Here is a 17168-nt window from a genome sequence, read left to right on the forward strand (position 1 = left end):
ACACCCAATTTAATTTAGAAGAGACCACAGACACATGGTAGCTTAAAGACAACTGCAGACACAACACTGTAGCTTAAAGACAATCAGACACAACACGCAAAAGCATGGCTGTTTCCATAGTTTATTCACAAAAAACATGAGGCAGTTCTAGTGGTTTGAATAGGAACGGCCCCCATAGACATAGGTGGTTTGGATGCTTGGTCCACAGGAAGTGGCACTATTAGGAGGTGTGGGCTTACTGGACTAGCTGTGAGCTTACTGGATGAAGTGTATTGCCGTGGGGTTGGACTTTGAGGTCTCATATGCTCAACCTAGGTCTAGTGTGGCACACAATCCCCCTCTGCTGCTTGTAGATCAAAAGGTAGAACCCCTGGCCCCTTCTCCCAGCACCATGTCTGCATGAATGCTGCCAGGCTTCCCACCATGAAAATGGGCTAAACCTCTGAAACCGTAAGCCAGCCCCAATTAAATGATGTCCTTTCTAAGAGTTGCTGTGGTCATAGTGTCTCTTTGCAGCAATAGAAACAGAAGGCCAAACGGGGCTCATTTTGTGGTTCTCAGAGAAAAACTGCTGACAAATTTCTGGGCAAATGTAATGGTTGGGTGAAAGACCAAAGCGACTAGGTTAGGTCACAAAAACTATAAATAACTCTGCACTGGTGTTTGAAGATGAATGAGAAATCAATGTGTTTAGAAAATGTAAACTTGCTAAGTGATTCAAGAAGAAAAGTTCTACAATGTATTTCTTGAAGTCATCCTAGGAAAACCTAACACCTTTTTTCAGGTATTAAGGTGCTGAGAACTGTCAGGCTGAGAGCGGAGTAAAAGCATCATTATCTATGCAGATGTGTGCTCATGTGAGCATCCCAGATGCAGTCCCTTTTCTCAAAACTGTAACTTCTGGATCTTCTGAAACGCCTTAACTTTGGCCTCTCACCCCTGCACTGGCAGCTGACCTCTCACCCTGCTGACCTCTCACCTCTGTACTGGCAGCTGACCTCTCACCCTACTGACCTCTCACCTCTGTACTGGCAGCTGACCTCTGTACTGGCAGCTGACCTCTGCACTGGCAGCTGACCTCTCACCCTGCTGACCCCTCACCCTGCTGACCTCTCACCCTGCTGACCTCTCACCTCTGTACTGGCAGCTGACCTGTCACATTTGGCATCACTGCATCATGGGCCTAAGGTTTTATCTTGTTAAATATTTTTAATGGATATTTTATTTATTTTCATTTCAAATGTTATCCCCTTTCCTGATTCCCCACCCCAGAAACCCCCTATCTCATTCCCATTCCTCCTGCTTCTATAAGGGTGTGCCACCACCCACCAACTCCTGCCTCCTCAAGCTTGAATTCCCCTACACTAGGGCATCGAGTCTTCATGGGACCAAGGGCCTCTTCTCCCATTGATGCTGAACGAGGCCATCCTCTCCTACATATACAGCTGAAGCCATGGGTCCCACCATGTGTACTTCTTGGTTGGTGGTTTAGACCCTGGGAGCTCTGGTTGGTTGATATTGTTGTTCTTCCTATGGGATTGTAAACCCCTTCATTTCCTTCAAGTCCTTTCTCTAGTTCCTCCATTGAAGACCCTGTACTCAGTCCAATGGTTGGCTGCAAACATCTGCCTCTGTATTTCCCAGGCTCTGGCAGAGCCTCTCAGGAAACAGCTATATCAGGCTCATGTCAGCAAGTACTTCTTAGCATGTACAACAGTGTCTGCATTTGGTGACTGTATATGGAATGAATCCCCAGATGGGGCATTCTCTGGATGGCCTTTCCTTCAGTCTCTGCTCCACACTCTATCTCCGTATTTGCTCCCATGGGCATTTTGTTCCCCCTTCTGAGAAGGACCAAAGCATCCACTCTTTGGTCTTCCTTGTTCTTGAGCTTCATGTGGTCTGTGAATTGTATCTTGGGTATTCCTAGCTTTTGAGCTAATATCCGCTCAGCAGTGAGTGCACACCATGCATGCTCCTTTGTGCCTGGGTTACCTCACTCAGGATGATGTTGCAATGGAATTATCATTTACTTGCTGACTACTCTCCTTTGCTTTTCTTTCTTGAAGCTTCAGAGTCTTTTGATCAGAAGATGCTCTCTGCAGCTAACACCATGCACTGCCAACTACAGACATACTCATGTTTCTGCACACTCTCTGCGACACTGCTGTTTCCAGTTTTCACTTTATTTCTCATCCATTGACTCGAGATCCAAAGCACACTGCCTGCCCACTTTACCACCCCATCTCCAACTGTACCTCTGGATACCTGAAATCATCTACGTGCTGAAATTCCTAGTAGCACATCTGCAGCTGTCCCTTGTCCCTCAGCACCAGCCCTATACCAAGGGTATGTATGTTTCTAACTTTTGACATTGCACAGGAGTATGTGTATGTCAATGACCTATTCTTAACTTTAAAGCAAAGTGTAGAACAATGTCCTATCGTATAATTCTTTACCATAGAGGATACAATGCTTTGGGGGACAAATACAAAAATGTTTATTAGAAAAAGAATCCTACAGACTCGGCTAGAGATGATTTTTTTTCGGGGTGTCAGAGGTGCTGGTAACCACTAGGAACTACAGAAAACACTTAGCTCTGAAAGATTTGAAGAAAAGTGCCCAGGGTTTTTATAAAGAAAATTCTCTGAACAGTTAGCTGGAGCCAAGGAAGTTACATATTCCCTTATTTGGAAACTGAAAAACTGGTAACTTTTTTTTTTAATGTTACATATTTAGAAATACTAAAATGTTTTTCTCTGACTTAAGCAGTTAATATTTTCATGATTCCTGAAAGGTCATGATAGCACTACTTTTTCTCCTCAAATAATTTCAGACTTCCAGTGTTCTCCAAGGTCTGAGAGAGGCTGAGAGCTGAAGAGAAATGGATTCTATAACTTGTACCTTCACCCACATTATTGGATGACATGCACACCCTGGGACCACAGTGAATAAGAGCTGTGCGTCCAAGGTGAAGTTCAGAAGCAAGGCAACTTTCCCAGAGCTCCACCCCAACCTCTCGGCACCTAGCGCTCATCTGGAGAACACCTCAGAGACACCACCCAAACCTACTTAGCTAATGAAGAAAAGGGCTCTATAGTGAAAGCATAGTATTAAAAGGATTCTTTTGGGGCCAGAGAGATGGCTCAGAGGTTAAGAGCACTGGCTGCTCTTCCAGAGGTACCGAGTTCAATTCGTAGCACCCACACGGTGGCTCACAACCATCTGTAATGAGATTTGATGCCCTCTTCTGGCCTGCAGGCAGACTTGCAGAAGAACACTGTATACATAATAAGTAAATAAATGAATGTTTAAAAAGAATAATAATTCTTTTGAGTTGTTCAATATAAGGAAGGATTTTTTCAGGGTGAAAATGATTAGGGTTATTAAAGTAATCTTTGCAAAACATTACTTTTAATTTGATAAAAGTATAAGTTTTCCACTCAACTTTGTGTTTCATCTGAAAAACTTAAAAGTTACATTAAAAAATAGATTAGGGCATGAAACTAAAATCCCCAACACATGTTACCCTCTTCCTACTAATTACAGCTTTTCAGCTGGATACCTTTATTGTTTATAGGTAATAAAAATAAAAGCACAAAAGAGCATTGGAATCCTCTGGCTCACTGGCCCCTGTGAAGCCGGAAACTTGATGAGACCCAATCACTGTGTAAAGTAATTCCAAAAGAGACCAAATCACAGATTAGATGTGATTGCAGTCACTCTTGCTAATCAATTCTGTAATCATGAACTTCAGCCTTCATATTCAAAACCATTTATTTTAAACGACCAGATGGTAAAATTGCTGAAAACAATATTAACATACAAAATTCAGCCAGTGATACATTAAAAATATAGTGAGGAAAAAAAAATCTCATTTAAATCAACCTGAAAAATTAAATATATGTAATACAGACATTCAACATATAAGAATTTGGCCAAATAAGAAATATGCAAAATACAAAATTAATTACTAATATAATTAGGTAACTAAAAGAAATATGAAATTAATTACTCATGTAATTAGTAAGAAATCTAAATAGGAAAAAACATACACCATACTCACCTATAGGTCCCATTACTATAAACATGCTGACTATTACCAAGTTAACTTACACGTAAAACTTTTCTAATCAAAATGACGCTTTTTTTTTTAGAAACTTAATAACTGTATCTAGAATTTTGTTTGGAAGGAAAATGTATAAGATTAACAAAACCATAAAAAAAGAAAGCCAAAACAAAGAAAAAAAGAAAAGCAAGAGTAATGAAGAAGTGTGTGTGTTTCCATGCAGCAGACTGCACTGGCCGGTAAAGGCGCTCAGTTGAAGAGCGTCTGCCCGAGGGAGGAATGTAAGGATCAGCTGAGCCACAGGATCAGATCAACAGCTAAGACCGAGTAAACCCAAACTCACATGTGATAAACCAGTCAAGTGACAAAGGAAGGACAACCACTCGGGAAACAGTAGTCTCTAAGTCAAAGGACTCGTGTATACAATAGAAGTTCTCCTTTTGTTTTTGGCTTTTGGTTTGTTGTTGTTTTGTTTCCTTTCATTTGAGACAGACAGGGTCTCACTATGTAGCCTTGGAAGTCACTAAGACAGACCATGCTGGTCTCAACCTCACAGATATCTGCCTGCCTCTGCCACCTGTGCGCTGGGAACCAGTCAAGTTTTTAAAAGACAACTGAACTACTGTTGGGAACAACCTAAGGGCATTGGGAAGGGAAGAGTTACAGTGAGTAACGCCAATAAGGCAGTGCACAGATGAACCAGGCAGGTTCCGTGGCAGCATGGAGTTTCACCACCGACAAAGGGATCTGGAGAACAGTTTGTGAAACATGAACTCAGGTCTGAACAAGTAAAGATAAGTCTGTGAAAGTTTAAAAGTCAGTAACTTACATCTTTTTATATCAGAATACCTTCACAGGAAATATATGTTCCTTTCCATATTAAAGTATAAGACTGGGGAGAAAAACATGTTGAATGAAATACTATAGTCAACCTAATTTTTTTCTGAAGGTTTACTCCTTTATTCTAGAGGGTATGTGGTTATTTTAAAAATTTCATTATGAAAGTCTTTTTTCACTTCTGAAAATGAATCAGTTTCTAAGCACTCACTGGACACATTAGACTCCAGGAAAAAAAAAAGACAAAAAAAGACATTATCCAGCAAATGACAGACCAGGATACAATACATTACAACAAAGCGTTCCAGAGCTCCTGAGCCAGGAGGAGATACAGGACGAAAAGGACAACGGAAACAGATGTGACATCGTCCTACACAGCAAAGACAAGCTTACATCTGCACTGAATAATCAAGACAGGAGCTGGACAGATGAACAAGAAAGTATAAGGAGGTATGTACACACTTAAATGAGGTGTGCTTATGGGGATGTACGTGTGTGTGTGTGTGTGTGTGTGTGTGTATGTGTGTATGAAACAATGAGACCTTTGTATGCTAACCATCTAACTAAATCAAGAGCCAAAGCTACACTCTCAATTCCAACCTTCATCTAACACAACTTTGTTTTCCACACTAGCTGGAAATTGCCTTATGTTCTGGTCATTTTATGGTTTGCTATTTTTAAATAAATAAATAAATAAATAAATAAATGTTAATAAAAATGGTTTATAAACGAAGATCCGCTTTTAAAATCCTTTTATTTCTTAACTAAGAAACAAATCACATTGCAAACACAAAATGTATGCTTCACTGCTTGAATTCTGACATTTTTCTAAAATCTACCTTATACTGTAGTTTTAAAACTCGAATGTGTTTGAGGTCAACAGAAGGCAGCCCTAGGGCAATAAACAGCCTCTGCTCAGAACAGAGATGTCCATTCAGCATTCTCAGGGCTGCTCCAGTAGTGTCCCTACCTGTAACCCATCAACCAGCGCCCTGCAAACACAACCGGGCACCTCCCAACACCATACAAACACTACCCCCCATCCCTGACCACACCTCTCTCCCTCCCTCTCCCTCTCCTCCTCCCTTCTTCCCTCTACTCCCCAACCTCACACACACACACACACACACACACACCAGAACACACACCAGGCTCCTTACCTCATGCAAAGTAAGGTGTTTACCATCCTTTCTTTTGGAGTCAAATCGCCCATAGATGGCGCTGTACTTTCTAATCTCCTCCTCTTTGTGCGGGTCTTCATCGCTCATTTCAAAGATGTGACCGATCATTTTGGCCAGCTTCTTGTTGTTCTTCAGCAGCTCTTTCACTTCATTCAAGTCACTTTTGGGCAGCGTGGGGGCCATCCGCTCCACACACTCGGCCACAGAGAGGGCAGCAGCAGCATCCAGGGCTTCACTGCTTTCCTTTGGAGAGGCTGGGGAGCCGAGGTCTGCGGGGGAGAGACTGTGCTCGCTTTCAGTGGCATGGTGTCCTGGCCAGAGTCTGGATTCGCTGACGCTCTGCAGTGCTAAACTCCCCACCTCTGATTTGCCCTGACCCAAGCTCTGCACACAAGTGGTAGCGGCACACTTGGGGATTTTTAAATGTGGCTCTCGTGAGCTGCTCCTTTCGTAACTATTGCAGGATATTCCCAGCCATGTTGGTGATCCCTCGGGTAATTTATAGATGGGTATGCTACTGACGGGAAGGGAGGTTAAGGGCTGGTTGAAAAGGCCAGGGTTTGTAACCCAGTCTCTCAGAGCCTTCTGAAGCCTTCTGACGTGAAGGGGCTTGCTTGCCATGCCCACGAGGGCCATTATTTCCAAAAATTCCTCTTCTCCAGCTTCACACAGTTGCTGGACATCATCACCACCTTGTTGGATAAAGGCATCAAAGTAAGAAAGCAGATTGGCTTTCTGCAATATTCGATAGAGCTGCAGCTCCCCCAGGGTCCTAGGTAAGGCTGTGGCCATTACTGTGGATGGGCTTAACCTAGAAAAGAAGGAAAGAAAGTCTCATCACTTTTTAAATGGCTTGCAACATTGTATTATTTAAATAGCAACATCACATTATTTAGAAAGCAACATGGGCAAAACAAGACGCACCCCTAACACTCATACTTTATCCAGCTCTATTCTTCACAACTCAGAAAGTCAGTTGCTAAACTGACCTACATTTCAAAGGAAAACAGCCATTAAACCCGAACTAGGAACTCAGACCAAAGCTCAAAAAGGACTGATTTCAGCTTTGCATTTTATTCCCGTCATGGTGTGGACATGGTGGTGAAGATGAAGTAAGACACCTTCACATCACTATTCACTGAACTGCTATTTTGTGCCAGGCAACATGATGAACACTATTAATATGCCTAATCTTCATGTAAACCCTCCAAGACAGAGTTATTTATAAACCTAGCCAGTAAAAGAGAGATTTCAATGTGAAGTGAAGATAAGAAAATGTGTTATTAGAGATGGACGGGTGAAGGAATGAGGGAGAAACCATGATCACTTAGGCATGCGGGATACAGAAGAGGTAGAGTTATCACTTAATCAACACTTCCTATGAGCTCAGCAATGAAGGATGGCCAAGTACTTCCATTAAGCAAAGCAACCTTGTAAGCAACACACCCATGGATTAAAATGAGACAACCACAGAAGCCCAACGGAAGACCAACTCTGCTGGTGTGGAGGAAGTTGACTGGAGACAACAGAAGCAGAGATGCTAGGAGCACTGGAAAACAGAAAGTCATCATGCCTGGACCTGTTTTCAAAAGCCACCACTACAATGGTACAAAAATTGCAATCTCAGCCACTCCAAGAAAGAGTCTATCACTCTAAGCACTACTTATGCAGTTCTATTTCCCAAGACCTTTGAATTATTCACATTTTGATCAACAATTAACCTCCTCCAACTTCCAGTAGAGGCAATGGCTCTCTATTTACATGGATTAGTACAGGCACAGCCTCAATAAATTTCCTGCAGATTAAAAATATAGAGTGTCCAATTGCTTCTGCTAACACCTAGGGAAAAAAACCATCTAGTGTACTTTTGAAAACCATTTTCCTTAGACCCTCTGTTCTGTTGTGTGAGATTCTGGATTTGGCAACTGAGGCAAAATGTAAAAGAAGATTCTCACTTTATGCATCCATGCAACAAAACCTGCATGTTCTGCGAGCACCTCAGCACTTCAGGTCTACTGACACAGTCACTCCATCTCAGTCCGTGTAGTAAATACCTCTTCTAAATCACCTCAGTGAGGACCTATCTAGGTTCCATCTATTACCTAATCGGATGTTAGGCCCCAAAACACAGCCTTGAGGAGTAGATCAAGTTTAACTGTATATTAAACTACACTATCCATCAGAAGGGCTTCTGAATGGATAGAAGCAAGGAAACTTTCTCGTCATTCGCCTGTGTAGCTGCTCTACATACTATCACACTAGAACAGAAAAAAAAAATCCACACACGTGAAAGCACATGTATGCACAGTCCTTTCCATAAGAGAACAGTGGACTTACAAAGTTTACTGAGTGATAAACTAATTCACTGTATTTGTTTCCCAGATCATGGAATAGAGGAAACAGTTCATGACTTAGATTAACAGAATCTTTCAGTCATTTTATATCAATGGGACAAAAAAAAAAGAGTATTTACTAGACATATAAAACATATAAAATGATCTTAAGACTCTAAAGACTCAAACTTAGAATGTAGTCTTCTTAGGTAAAATAATGGGCTTAGAAACCAGCAGTTTCCAAGTCTTCTCCTTTCTCAGGTACTTTAACCAAACCTTCTAGTTCTTGCGAGAGACCTCATGGACTGGTAAAGCAGCTAACAATGTAAAGAATGAAGGGTACATTTCCAAAGTCAGAACAGCACATGAAAATCTAGCACACTGGAACCCAAGAGCCTTTCTCAAGATTCCCCTCACAGCTGGGCAAGGTTTCTCCCCAAGCATTCCCCCTAGAAGACTGTGTCAGCTTCCTTCAAATCCTGCTGGGATAATTTTAACACCCACCACTTCATCCGTTAACTCTATTTGATTTAAAACGTCTATGAGATTTTTCCTTTTCCACAAATCTGTAACTATTCACGCTTCAATATGAGGGTCAAATTAGCCGGCAACAACCTCTGCCTGAATGTCTCTGAACTGGGAATCAAGAGACCCCGATACACCACCGCGGTCCAGTAACTGATGATACACTAAGTCCACTCAGCTGACAGCTGCTGCACCTGGCCGTTCCAGGATCCAGAGGATGTTCCAGCATCACCGCCACTCTGACCTCTTCATAAAACCCATTATTTAAAGAAGCCACTGCCTCATTCACTTTTCCTAAAGATAGCCCAGTTCTGCTACCCCTGCGAAGCATATAATCCCGTCAGTGAGAAGGACCACAGAATCAGAAAGACGAATTTTGAAAGCAGGAAAAAAAAATCCATCCAGAATTTGTTTCAGACTGCTGGCGGCTCACTAAATGGTGACACTGAGTTCCTAAACCTTGCATGCTTCTCCCTGGTGGTCACCTGCCTAGATCAGCCTGTGCTATGTGAAACTGAGCAAAATCGGTCACTGCTCAATTCTTACTTTGCTAGTGAATAGAATTTTCCAGGCCTGGGGCTGAAGATTCAGGGTGACAGAGCCTTTCATGGTCTCCAAGAAAAAGAGGAGCCTTTCCATCAAGCCTGCTGTGTCCGAACCACTGGGATATTCAAAATCTCAAGGGACTACTGAGTTTTCACCAGGGTATCCCAGCAATCTCTCTGTCACTCTCCCAAGTATTTTCTCTGATTTTCCCCCAAGTATTTGACTCTGATATTGGCACACTGATTTCCCTCCCCTGACTTCCCCTACTATATTCCAAGTTTGAAGATGTTGGAGCACAGGACACACAGCTTCTGTGGTACTTTTAAGGCCTGACCAACATTTTTATTCTGTAATTGTCCGAGCTGAGTATGATGCGTCACATAAGTATGTAGAACAAAATGGAAGCAGTGTATTTAGAGCCATTTCAGAAAATCTGTCCCAATCTTAAGTCAAAATGTATTTAATAAATTTGTGTTTATGAAACTTGTCAGCAACTCAAACAGCAATTTTTAAACTCAAACATCCTAACATAATATAATCCACGGATATGCTAATTAGATACTAGACTGATACAAAATGATGGCAGAAAAATATTGCCTTGGTTTCCTGCAATTAAACTATTAGTTTCTATAAAAAGTAGAGAGCTTTAGTTGTACAGTAAATATACATTCATAGCCTACCCACAGTCTGGAATGTGAGTGAACAGGTTTCTAGTTGCATTTGGGGTTACCCCGCAGTGAAGACTGTGCCCTGCATGTTGTGTGTTCTTAACCAAGGCTTCAGTGTAGATGCAGGAGGCAGTATGGGCCACTCTGCCAGAAACACCTCAGCCTCTCTACACATTTAATTCTACATCTTTATTTATTTGCTCGGAAACCTTTTACTATTGCTAAAATCTTCACCATCCCACACACTGAATTACATGACCCCACATGGGGTCAAAACCCATACTTTAAAGAACCCATGGCTTGTCTAAATTGATCAGGGACCACGAACAGAAACTCATGCTTCACCAAAGAAAAATATCTTAAACATCGAGAAATTTAAACATTATGAAAAAAATTGCAAAATATAAACATAATTAAAAAAGAAAAGGAAACTTTGCAAATGCCAGGTCCAACAAACGGTACTAGCCCTGGACTACTTGATTTAAAACAACAAAAAATAAATAAATAAATAAACCCCAAAATAGCAAAATATAAAAACAAGTGTTTTATAAACCTTGGGAAAAGAATTTTTCAGCAAAAATACAGAAATTTAAAGTATTCCTTTCTATAATTGTGTAATTCTTTACTCTAGAACAGCTTGGGATGTCAGGTCTGTTTTAAGGGGCAGAACTGATGACTGAGCAAGGAAACGTGATTTGGATTATAAAATTCTTGCTTTAATAAAAATTCCTTAAACAGTTATAAAAAAAGAAACAAAGAAATAAAAAAGAAAGGAAGGAAGGAAGGAAGGAAGGAAGGAAGGAAGGAAGGAAGGAAGGAAGGAAGAAAGAGAGAAAGAAGGAAAAAGAACCTGTGGCTTGCTTCCGGGGGCTGGAGGACGGCTCAGTGGTTAAGAGCATTGGCTGCTCTACCAGAGGAGCCATGTTCATTTTCAGCACCCACATGGCAGCTCATGACTGTCTGTAACTCCAGTTCCAAAGGATCTGGCACCCTTCTACAGACATGCAGAACACTAGTGCACATAAAAATAAATAAATAAACAAATAAATAAAAGAGCCCGTGGCTTAGTGGGATAACTCATAAGCGGATGATGGAGTCACTACAAAGAGATCTCAAAGTAAAATTGGGCTTTTCATAAAAATGAAAGTAAATGAACAAACACTTCCCTGATTTCACATGGTACAGACTAATTTAAAGTGTAACTGAATTTGTTACTTTGAGAATGTCCAATGTTTTCTCTATGAGCAAAGCTAAAAGTAAAATAATCTTGAGTATTTGCAGGATTTTATTTCAGAAGTAGTTCTCATCCCTGAAATATTTGAGAATGATGAGCCTGAACTGTTCTGGGCTGTGATTTGGCAGCCCACCCCCCCCCCCACTCCCCACCCCCAGGACTGACAGAGCCTAGCTGGGGCTGCCCGGGATGGAGGGCGTGGCTTCCTCTGCACGGAGGGCGTGGCTTCCTCTGCTCGTTGACTTCGGCATTCTCTGCAGCCCTCAGTCCTTTCCATTGCACTACCCTCCCTGCTTCCCTGGACCACATCATCAGCATCAGCCTGTTTCTTTCTGTTCCCAAAGCACTCAATCCGGTTTCCATTGCTTTTTGCTCCCCCTTCAATGAGGAATGACTGTTTCCTCTTCTCTGCAAGTTTACCACATCTTAACACAAGCAATCTATGAATGTAGGTAACTCCCTCCCCCACCCCAACCCCGCAAGCTACCTTTCAACCTTTCTCTCAGGGCCTTGTCCTGGGCATTGCTCCATAGCCTTTCCCATAAAACCTTTCACACTCAGCCAGGCTATAGATTTTCTCTTGGCTTTCAGACTGCCCACAGTAATGTTTTCCTTTCTTTCCGTCCAACACCCTCCCCAGGTTTGGTTTTTTTTTTTTTTTTTTGTTTTTGTTTTACTTATTCCAGTATTTGAAGCCCTGAGCCAGTTCTGAGGACCAGGAGGAAAGACTGTCCTTCATGAAGATCACTTAAGCAGAAGCACATGTTTAAGTACTGTGATAAATAGGATGCAAAGTGCTTCACAAAAGGAGTTTCAGAACAAAGGGCTTTGCCTCCCTCTGAAGACAAGGCACTGTTTGGTTATAGGCACCCTGATGATAGGAATTAGGTCTCATTAATCTTTTATTCACCTTCATTCTCAGCAAAGTGTTCTGTGTTGAATACTATTTCTACAAGGATGGCTATATAATGAAAGCTAATATTTGAGTCAAAATCTCACCAGCAGCCTCTTTTTCCATTTCAAGGGCGCCCTCTCCTCTCCGTAACCTGGTGGCCCCCAAACTGCCAATCAGGTAGCAGCACATTCCTTTACATCCATCCTTTCCCTCCCTCATCCTTTCGCAGAGGGCTAGGTTGCGGACTCTCACAGCAGGGCTATTTACCTAGGAGAGCAAAGACTGAAATCCAAGGGCAGGAGTTGCACGTGGTCAGAACTGTGATGTTCATTGTGTGTGAACCCAGCCCCCACATCAGCATTTTCAACAAAGAAATCTGAGTTCAAACATGAGAGACCCAGGGTCATGCTTGTCTGTGTTCCTAAAAGTCCAATGCAGTGTGTTTCAAATAAATAGCAAGCATCTTATAAATTGAACAGATCCGCGTCTATTCTTAAATATTTTCCTGCAATACTGAAAGAATGATTGCCGCTTACATATTTAGCACCTCTGAATATCTATTCAGTACACTCTCAAGAGGTCCAGGACAGTTCAGAAGACCTTTCAGGGGCTAACAAGAAACCAAGAGCAGCATCTCCCATGAGGCCTGACTAATCTATGTAACAGAGCCCAAACTTTCAACTTTGGGGGCTTTTGGGTTAATAGTAACCTCTTAGAAAGCATTGTGTAAAATTCACGGAAGATCTCATGCATCATTTACAGATGAAGGGGGATTAATTCCACTAGATGGTTTTTCTCTTAACATCTAAGTGATGTCTGCTGCCCTAACAAGTGAACTTCTAAAGATAAAGAGGACATTGGCCTTAAAGCCTCTCAGATACCAGAAAGTTTCAGAGTGTAGCTTGAAGCAGAGAGGCTTGGGAAAAGGGAGCAGTCACCACAGAAAAAGGATGTGTCTAGAGGAGGATCCTGGAGGACATAGAGATTTCTCACTTCCAATACTAGAATCCAGAACTCAAAGCTAGAAAATGTTTCCATGTGCTTCAGTTGCATTTTATAGGTTAGGTAAGACTACAGCCTTCCTTGGATACTCATCCAGTTCTAAAACAGCATCCTTAGACACACTCACTCAGACGCACTGGTGATATCTGGGCTTTTGTTGGCACTGGGGGATCAGCCAAGCAGAAGCATGCTGGGCACACTCTACCATGAGCTACACACTCTAGCCCACAGTGATAAATCTTAAGTCAAGACAATTCAGGACTTATCGCTCACAAAGCTATGAATTATATATACCCTTAGCTTCTAATGAATTTATGCTAATTTGGGATAAAGTATTCTTTCCTATGGATTCTTCCTAAAATTCTGGAATAAAACTGGGAACAGTTTTTTTTTTTTAAAGAGACTCCTTTAAAATTCAGTCCAAACAATAAAAGGTAGGTTTAAAACATGTTTACTAAAATTAAGAAAAGGTAAATTGGACTTACTTGTCTATTAAACAACTACATATTAATACCAACAGATAAACACTAACAACTCATGGCAGATGGGAATGTTCAGCCAATAGAAAAGGCATTTGGCAAGCATTAAGGCCATCTAGGTAGACTGCAGGCAGCATGTATACATATATAAATCTCACGGGCTTCAGAAGTTCCTCTGTAAAAAGTACTGACATGCCATGTAAATTAACATACAGCTTCTGAATATAATGTGCTGAGAAATGACACATTATTTGAAAGCTTAATGATATGTTTTAGCTGTGAGAATTCTCAAGATGAAGAGTGATGCATTTTTCCCAGCATCAACTTCTAAATTTCCCTCTTGTTCCATTATTAAGATGAGAGTATATTCTACTACTGTATGAGCTATTGAGCATATCAGATCAGAAAGGAAAGGTGCACTTACTATAATAACCACACAACTTTTCTTTCCGCCACTCAAGGATTAAAAGAAGCAGGTGAGAGAAAAGTGAGACTCCAGCAAAGGAGCTGGTATTCTTATACTATACTCCAGTGGCTGCTTTTTATTCTTTAATATGTTTGATAAGATCCACAGAGAAAATATGAACATGTAAAGGAGTCGCACATTAGCACCATCTGAAACTAATAAGATAGTCAGTTTCATAAAAGCAACACAAATATATGATGGCCCTGGGGTATACAGAGCACATTCACATTATGTCAAAAATTTAGAGTTCCTTTAAAAAAATGAAACAAAACCAGGTTTATTATAATAGCCAAGGCCTAACTCTAGGACAGATTCTAAGTCACTAGACACAAAACTCTAACACACTTGTTTTCATCCACCCATTTTTTACTCTTAAAATCTAGAATTCATTGAACAAATTCTTCAAAGGTCTGTCCCATTTCATAATTTCTTCTTTCAAAGCATCTACTGTACAAAGATCAATAAACCATAAGCTGAAGTAAAAGAGATACGAAATTGTTTAAATAATGAAGAGGAGGCAATACTAGGTTTTCTATAGGGCATGGTTGTTATTAACCAGTAACAAAAGAAACACTTTTAGTTTAGGTATGATTATGCGATTACAATCACTTACTTATTTGATGAAATTTATTAGACTTAATAGCTCATTAAAATCTTCTGTATCATCTATATGGAGCTTAAGAATTTGCCATCTGAAATATATTCACATCTAAGGGACAGAATGAAGTAAAATATCCACTGCCTCATGTATATGTTTCTTACAGCTGTCGCTAATACAGTCCCACATAACAGGAGACTGGGCCTCTGGAGAAAAAGTATGCTCAGTAGTGGAATGGCAGGTTAAGCAAAAGATGGTCAATATCTCCTTGAAATTATTTTCTTTCACGATGTTATGTTCCAATATCTAAACTGGAAACAGTTTAAGAAGGCCGACCATGCTGCACATCTACAAATTCTTACCAGCATACTTATTAATCTGCTTGAGTTCAATGAAAGAACAGAATTAAATGTCTCAAAAGATGAAAGCTGGAATAAGAAACCTTCAATCGCAGTCACTTGTACTGGCACAGAGGCTGGGTGTGAAGCAGCTCTTTCTTTTTTTTTTTTTTTTTTTTTTTTTGTCTTTTTTTTTATTTGATATAATTTATTTACATTTCAAATGATTTCCCCTTTTCTAGCCCCCCCCCACTCCCCGAAAGTCCCGTAAGCCCCCTTCTCTTCCCCTGTCCTCCCTCCCACCCCTTCCCTGTTCCCCGTTCTGGTTTTGCCAAATACTGTTTCACTGAGTCTTTCCAGAACCAGGGACCACTCCGAAGCAGCTCTTTCAATCTCAGGAAGATAGATAGCTTCCACCGGGTGGGCTATGCGATACAATGGACCCTATACATCCTCTCTCCAATCTCTAGTCTTAAAACCGGCAGATGAATTATAAATGTCATAACATTTATTGTACAAAAAAAGAATTTTCAAAAAGTGAATATTTTAAAAGGGTAATTTGCTGGGTGTACAAAACAGCAAACCATTTCGGATGTGACTAATCTATTTTAAATTCGGTTCCTCTGCTCCTATGCAATCTAATACTAACTATTAAAACTGCCAAAATATTTTTAAATGAGATCCTAGACTCTCCTTAGAGATTCTGATCTTTGCACTCCGTAAAGTTGGCAGGCTTGTCATTGGCAAACCAATCGGTAGTGACAACTTACTCCAAACCAGCTCTTTCAGATCAAATTGTAAATTAGCAGGCAATCCAAAATTTCCCAAACCTCCCTGAGCCAGGGCACGGTTCCTGCTGGTCGCCTGCTGCTGCAAAAACTTGGGTCAGCTCAACCTACAGACGCAAATTCCAGCTCTGCCCGGGAGACTTCTTGCAGATCTCCCGGGTTGACCTTACTTCGGTGTCTGTCCCCATAAGGTCACACTCCTGCATCCAAAGCTTCTCTGTCCTACACGTGTCTACACATTCCCCACTCAGTCTCAGAGGCTCGGCGACTCCCGCTTCCCTGCACCTGGGTGCCAAGTTTCTGAAAGCCACTTCCAAGCAAAACTCTCCTTCCGCTTTGAAAACACAACTACAGTAGGAAGGGGCGGATAACAGGAAGAAAACGGAGACTCAGCGGCACTTTTGGGAAGTCCCTGGTCGCCGCGGAGCTGGCACCCCCACGCGGGCCCGCGAGCGCATCCTCCCCGCCCAGCCCGCGCCCCCAGCCCGGTCGGACGCTGCGGCCCCGCCGAGCCACGCGTCCGCGCCCCCCGCTCCGTCTCGAGGCCCTCCCGGTACCTACGCGGCCCGCGGCTGCGGCGCGCTCCGCGACGACGGCTCTGCCGGGCTCCTGCGGCGGCTGCGGCGGCCGGGACGCCCCCGCACCCATCGAGGGGGGCAGGGACGCGGTGGGCGCGCGCTCCGTCCCCCGCCCGCCCCGACGGCGCTCGCTTGGCCGCGCGGGCGGAGGCTCGGGCGGAGGCGGGCGGCGAAGGCGGTGGCGGTGGCGGCGGCGGCCCGGGGCGCCCTCCCTCGGCCTCTCCCGCCGCCCCTCCCTCGGCCTCTCCCTCTCCCTCCCCCGCCACCTCCGCCGCCCCCGCCCCGCCCCGCGCCGCGCGCTGTCACATCGGGAGATTCCGCTCTTGCTCCATTCGCCGCTCCGGCTCCCGCCCACGCGCGGCCGAGTGACGCAGATCCCGGCGTGGGCGGCCGCGGGGCGGGGGTGGGGGCCGGCGGGGCTGAGGCTCGGCGCGGTCCGGGGGGCGGCCCATTCCCACGGCAGCAGGGAGCACGCGGGTGGGGGCGCGCTCGCGGGTCGGAGGAGGTGGAGGCTCCCGTTGAGCCAGGACCGTGCTGCCTGCCAAGCCCAGGGCCCGCCCAGGGGGGGGGGTCACGGAACCGCAGGTGTGGCGCTGTCCCACCTCGCCCACCCGACCCTGTCCCCACCCTA

The 17168-nt window shown here is 43.1% G+C and overlaps 1 protein-coding gene across 3 annotated transcripts in view; it reads right to left on the reverse strand.

Annotated features, from left to right (window-relative positions):
* The window catches only part of Nab1 (NGFI-A binding protein 1), a 38036-nt gene extending 21279 nt beyond the window's left edge, over positions 1–16757 (reverse strand). For 2 of the 3 annotated variants that reach the window (XM_052192379.1, XM_052192377.1), the window contains exons 1-2: positions 16521–16588; positions 6067–6898 (exon numbers count right to left, since the gene is read on the reverse strand). In XM_052192379.1, the coding sequence (XP_052048339.1) occupies positions 6067–6879 (813 nt within the window). In that variant the 5' untranslated portion in view covers positions 6880–6898; positions 16521–16588. Of the gene's footprint in view, positions 1–6066; positions 6899–16516 lie in introns of all 3 variants that reach the window. The other variant, XM_052192378.1, reaches the window with a different exon arrangement.
* Positions 16758–17168: the final 411 nt, after the last annotated feature.

This window comes from Apodemus sylvaticus, chromosome 9 (assembly GCF_947179515.1).
Source record: "Apodemus sylvaticus chromosome 9, mApoSyl1.1, whole genome shotgun sequence".
Classification (NCBI taxonomy): Eukaryota; Metazoa; Chordata; class Mammalia; order Rodentia; family Muridae; genus Apodemus; species Apodemus sylvaticus.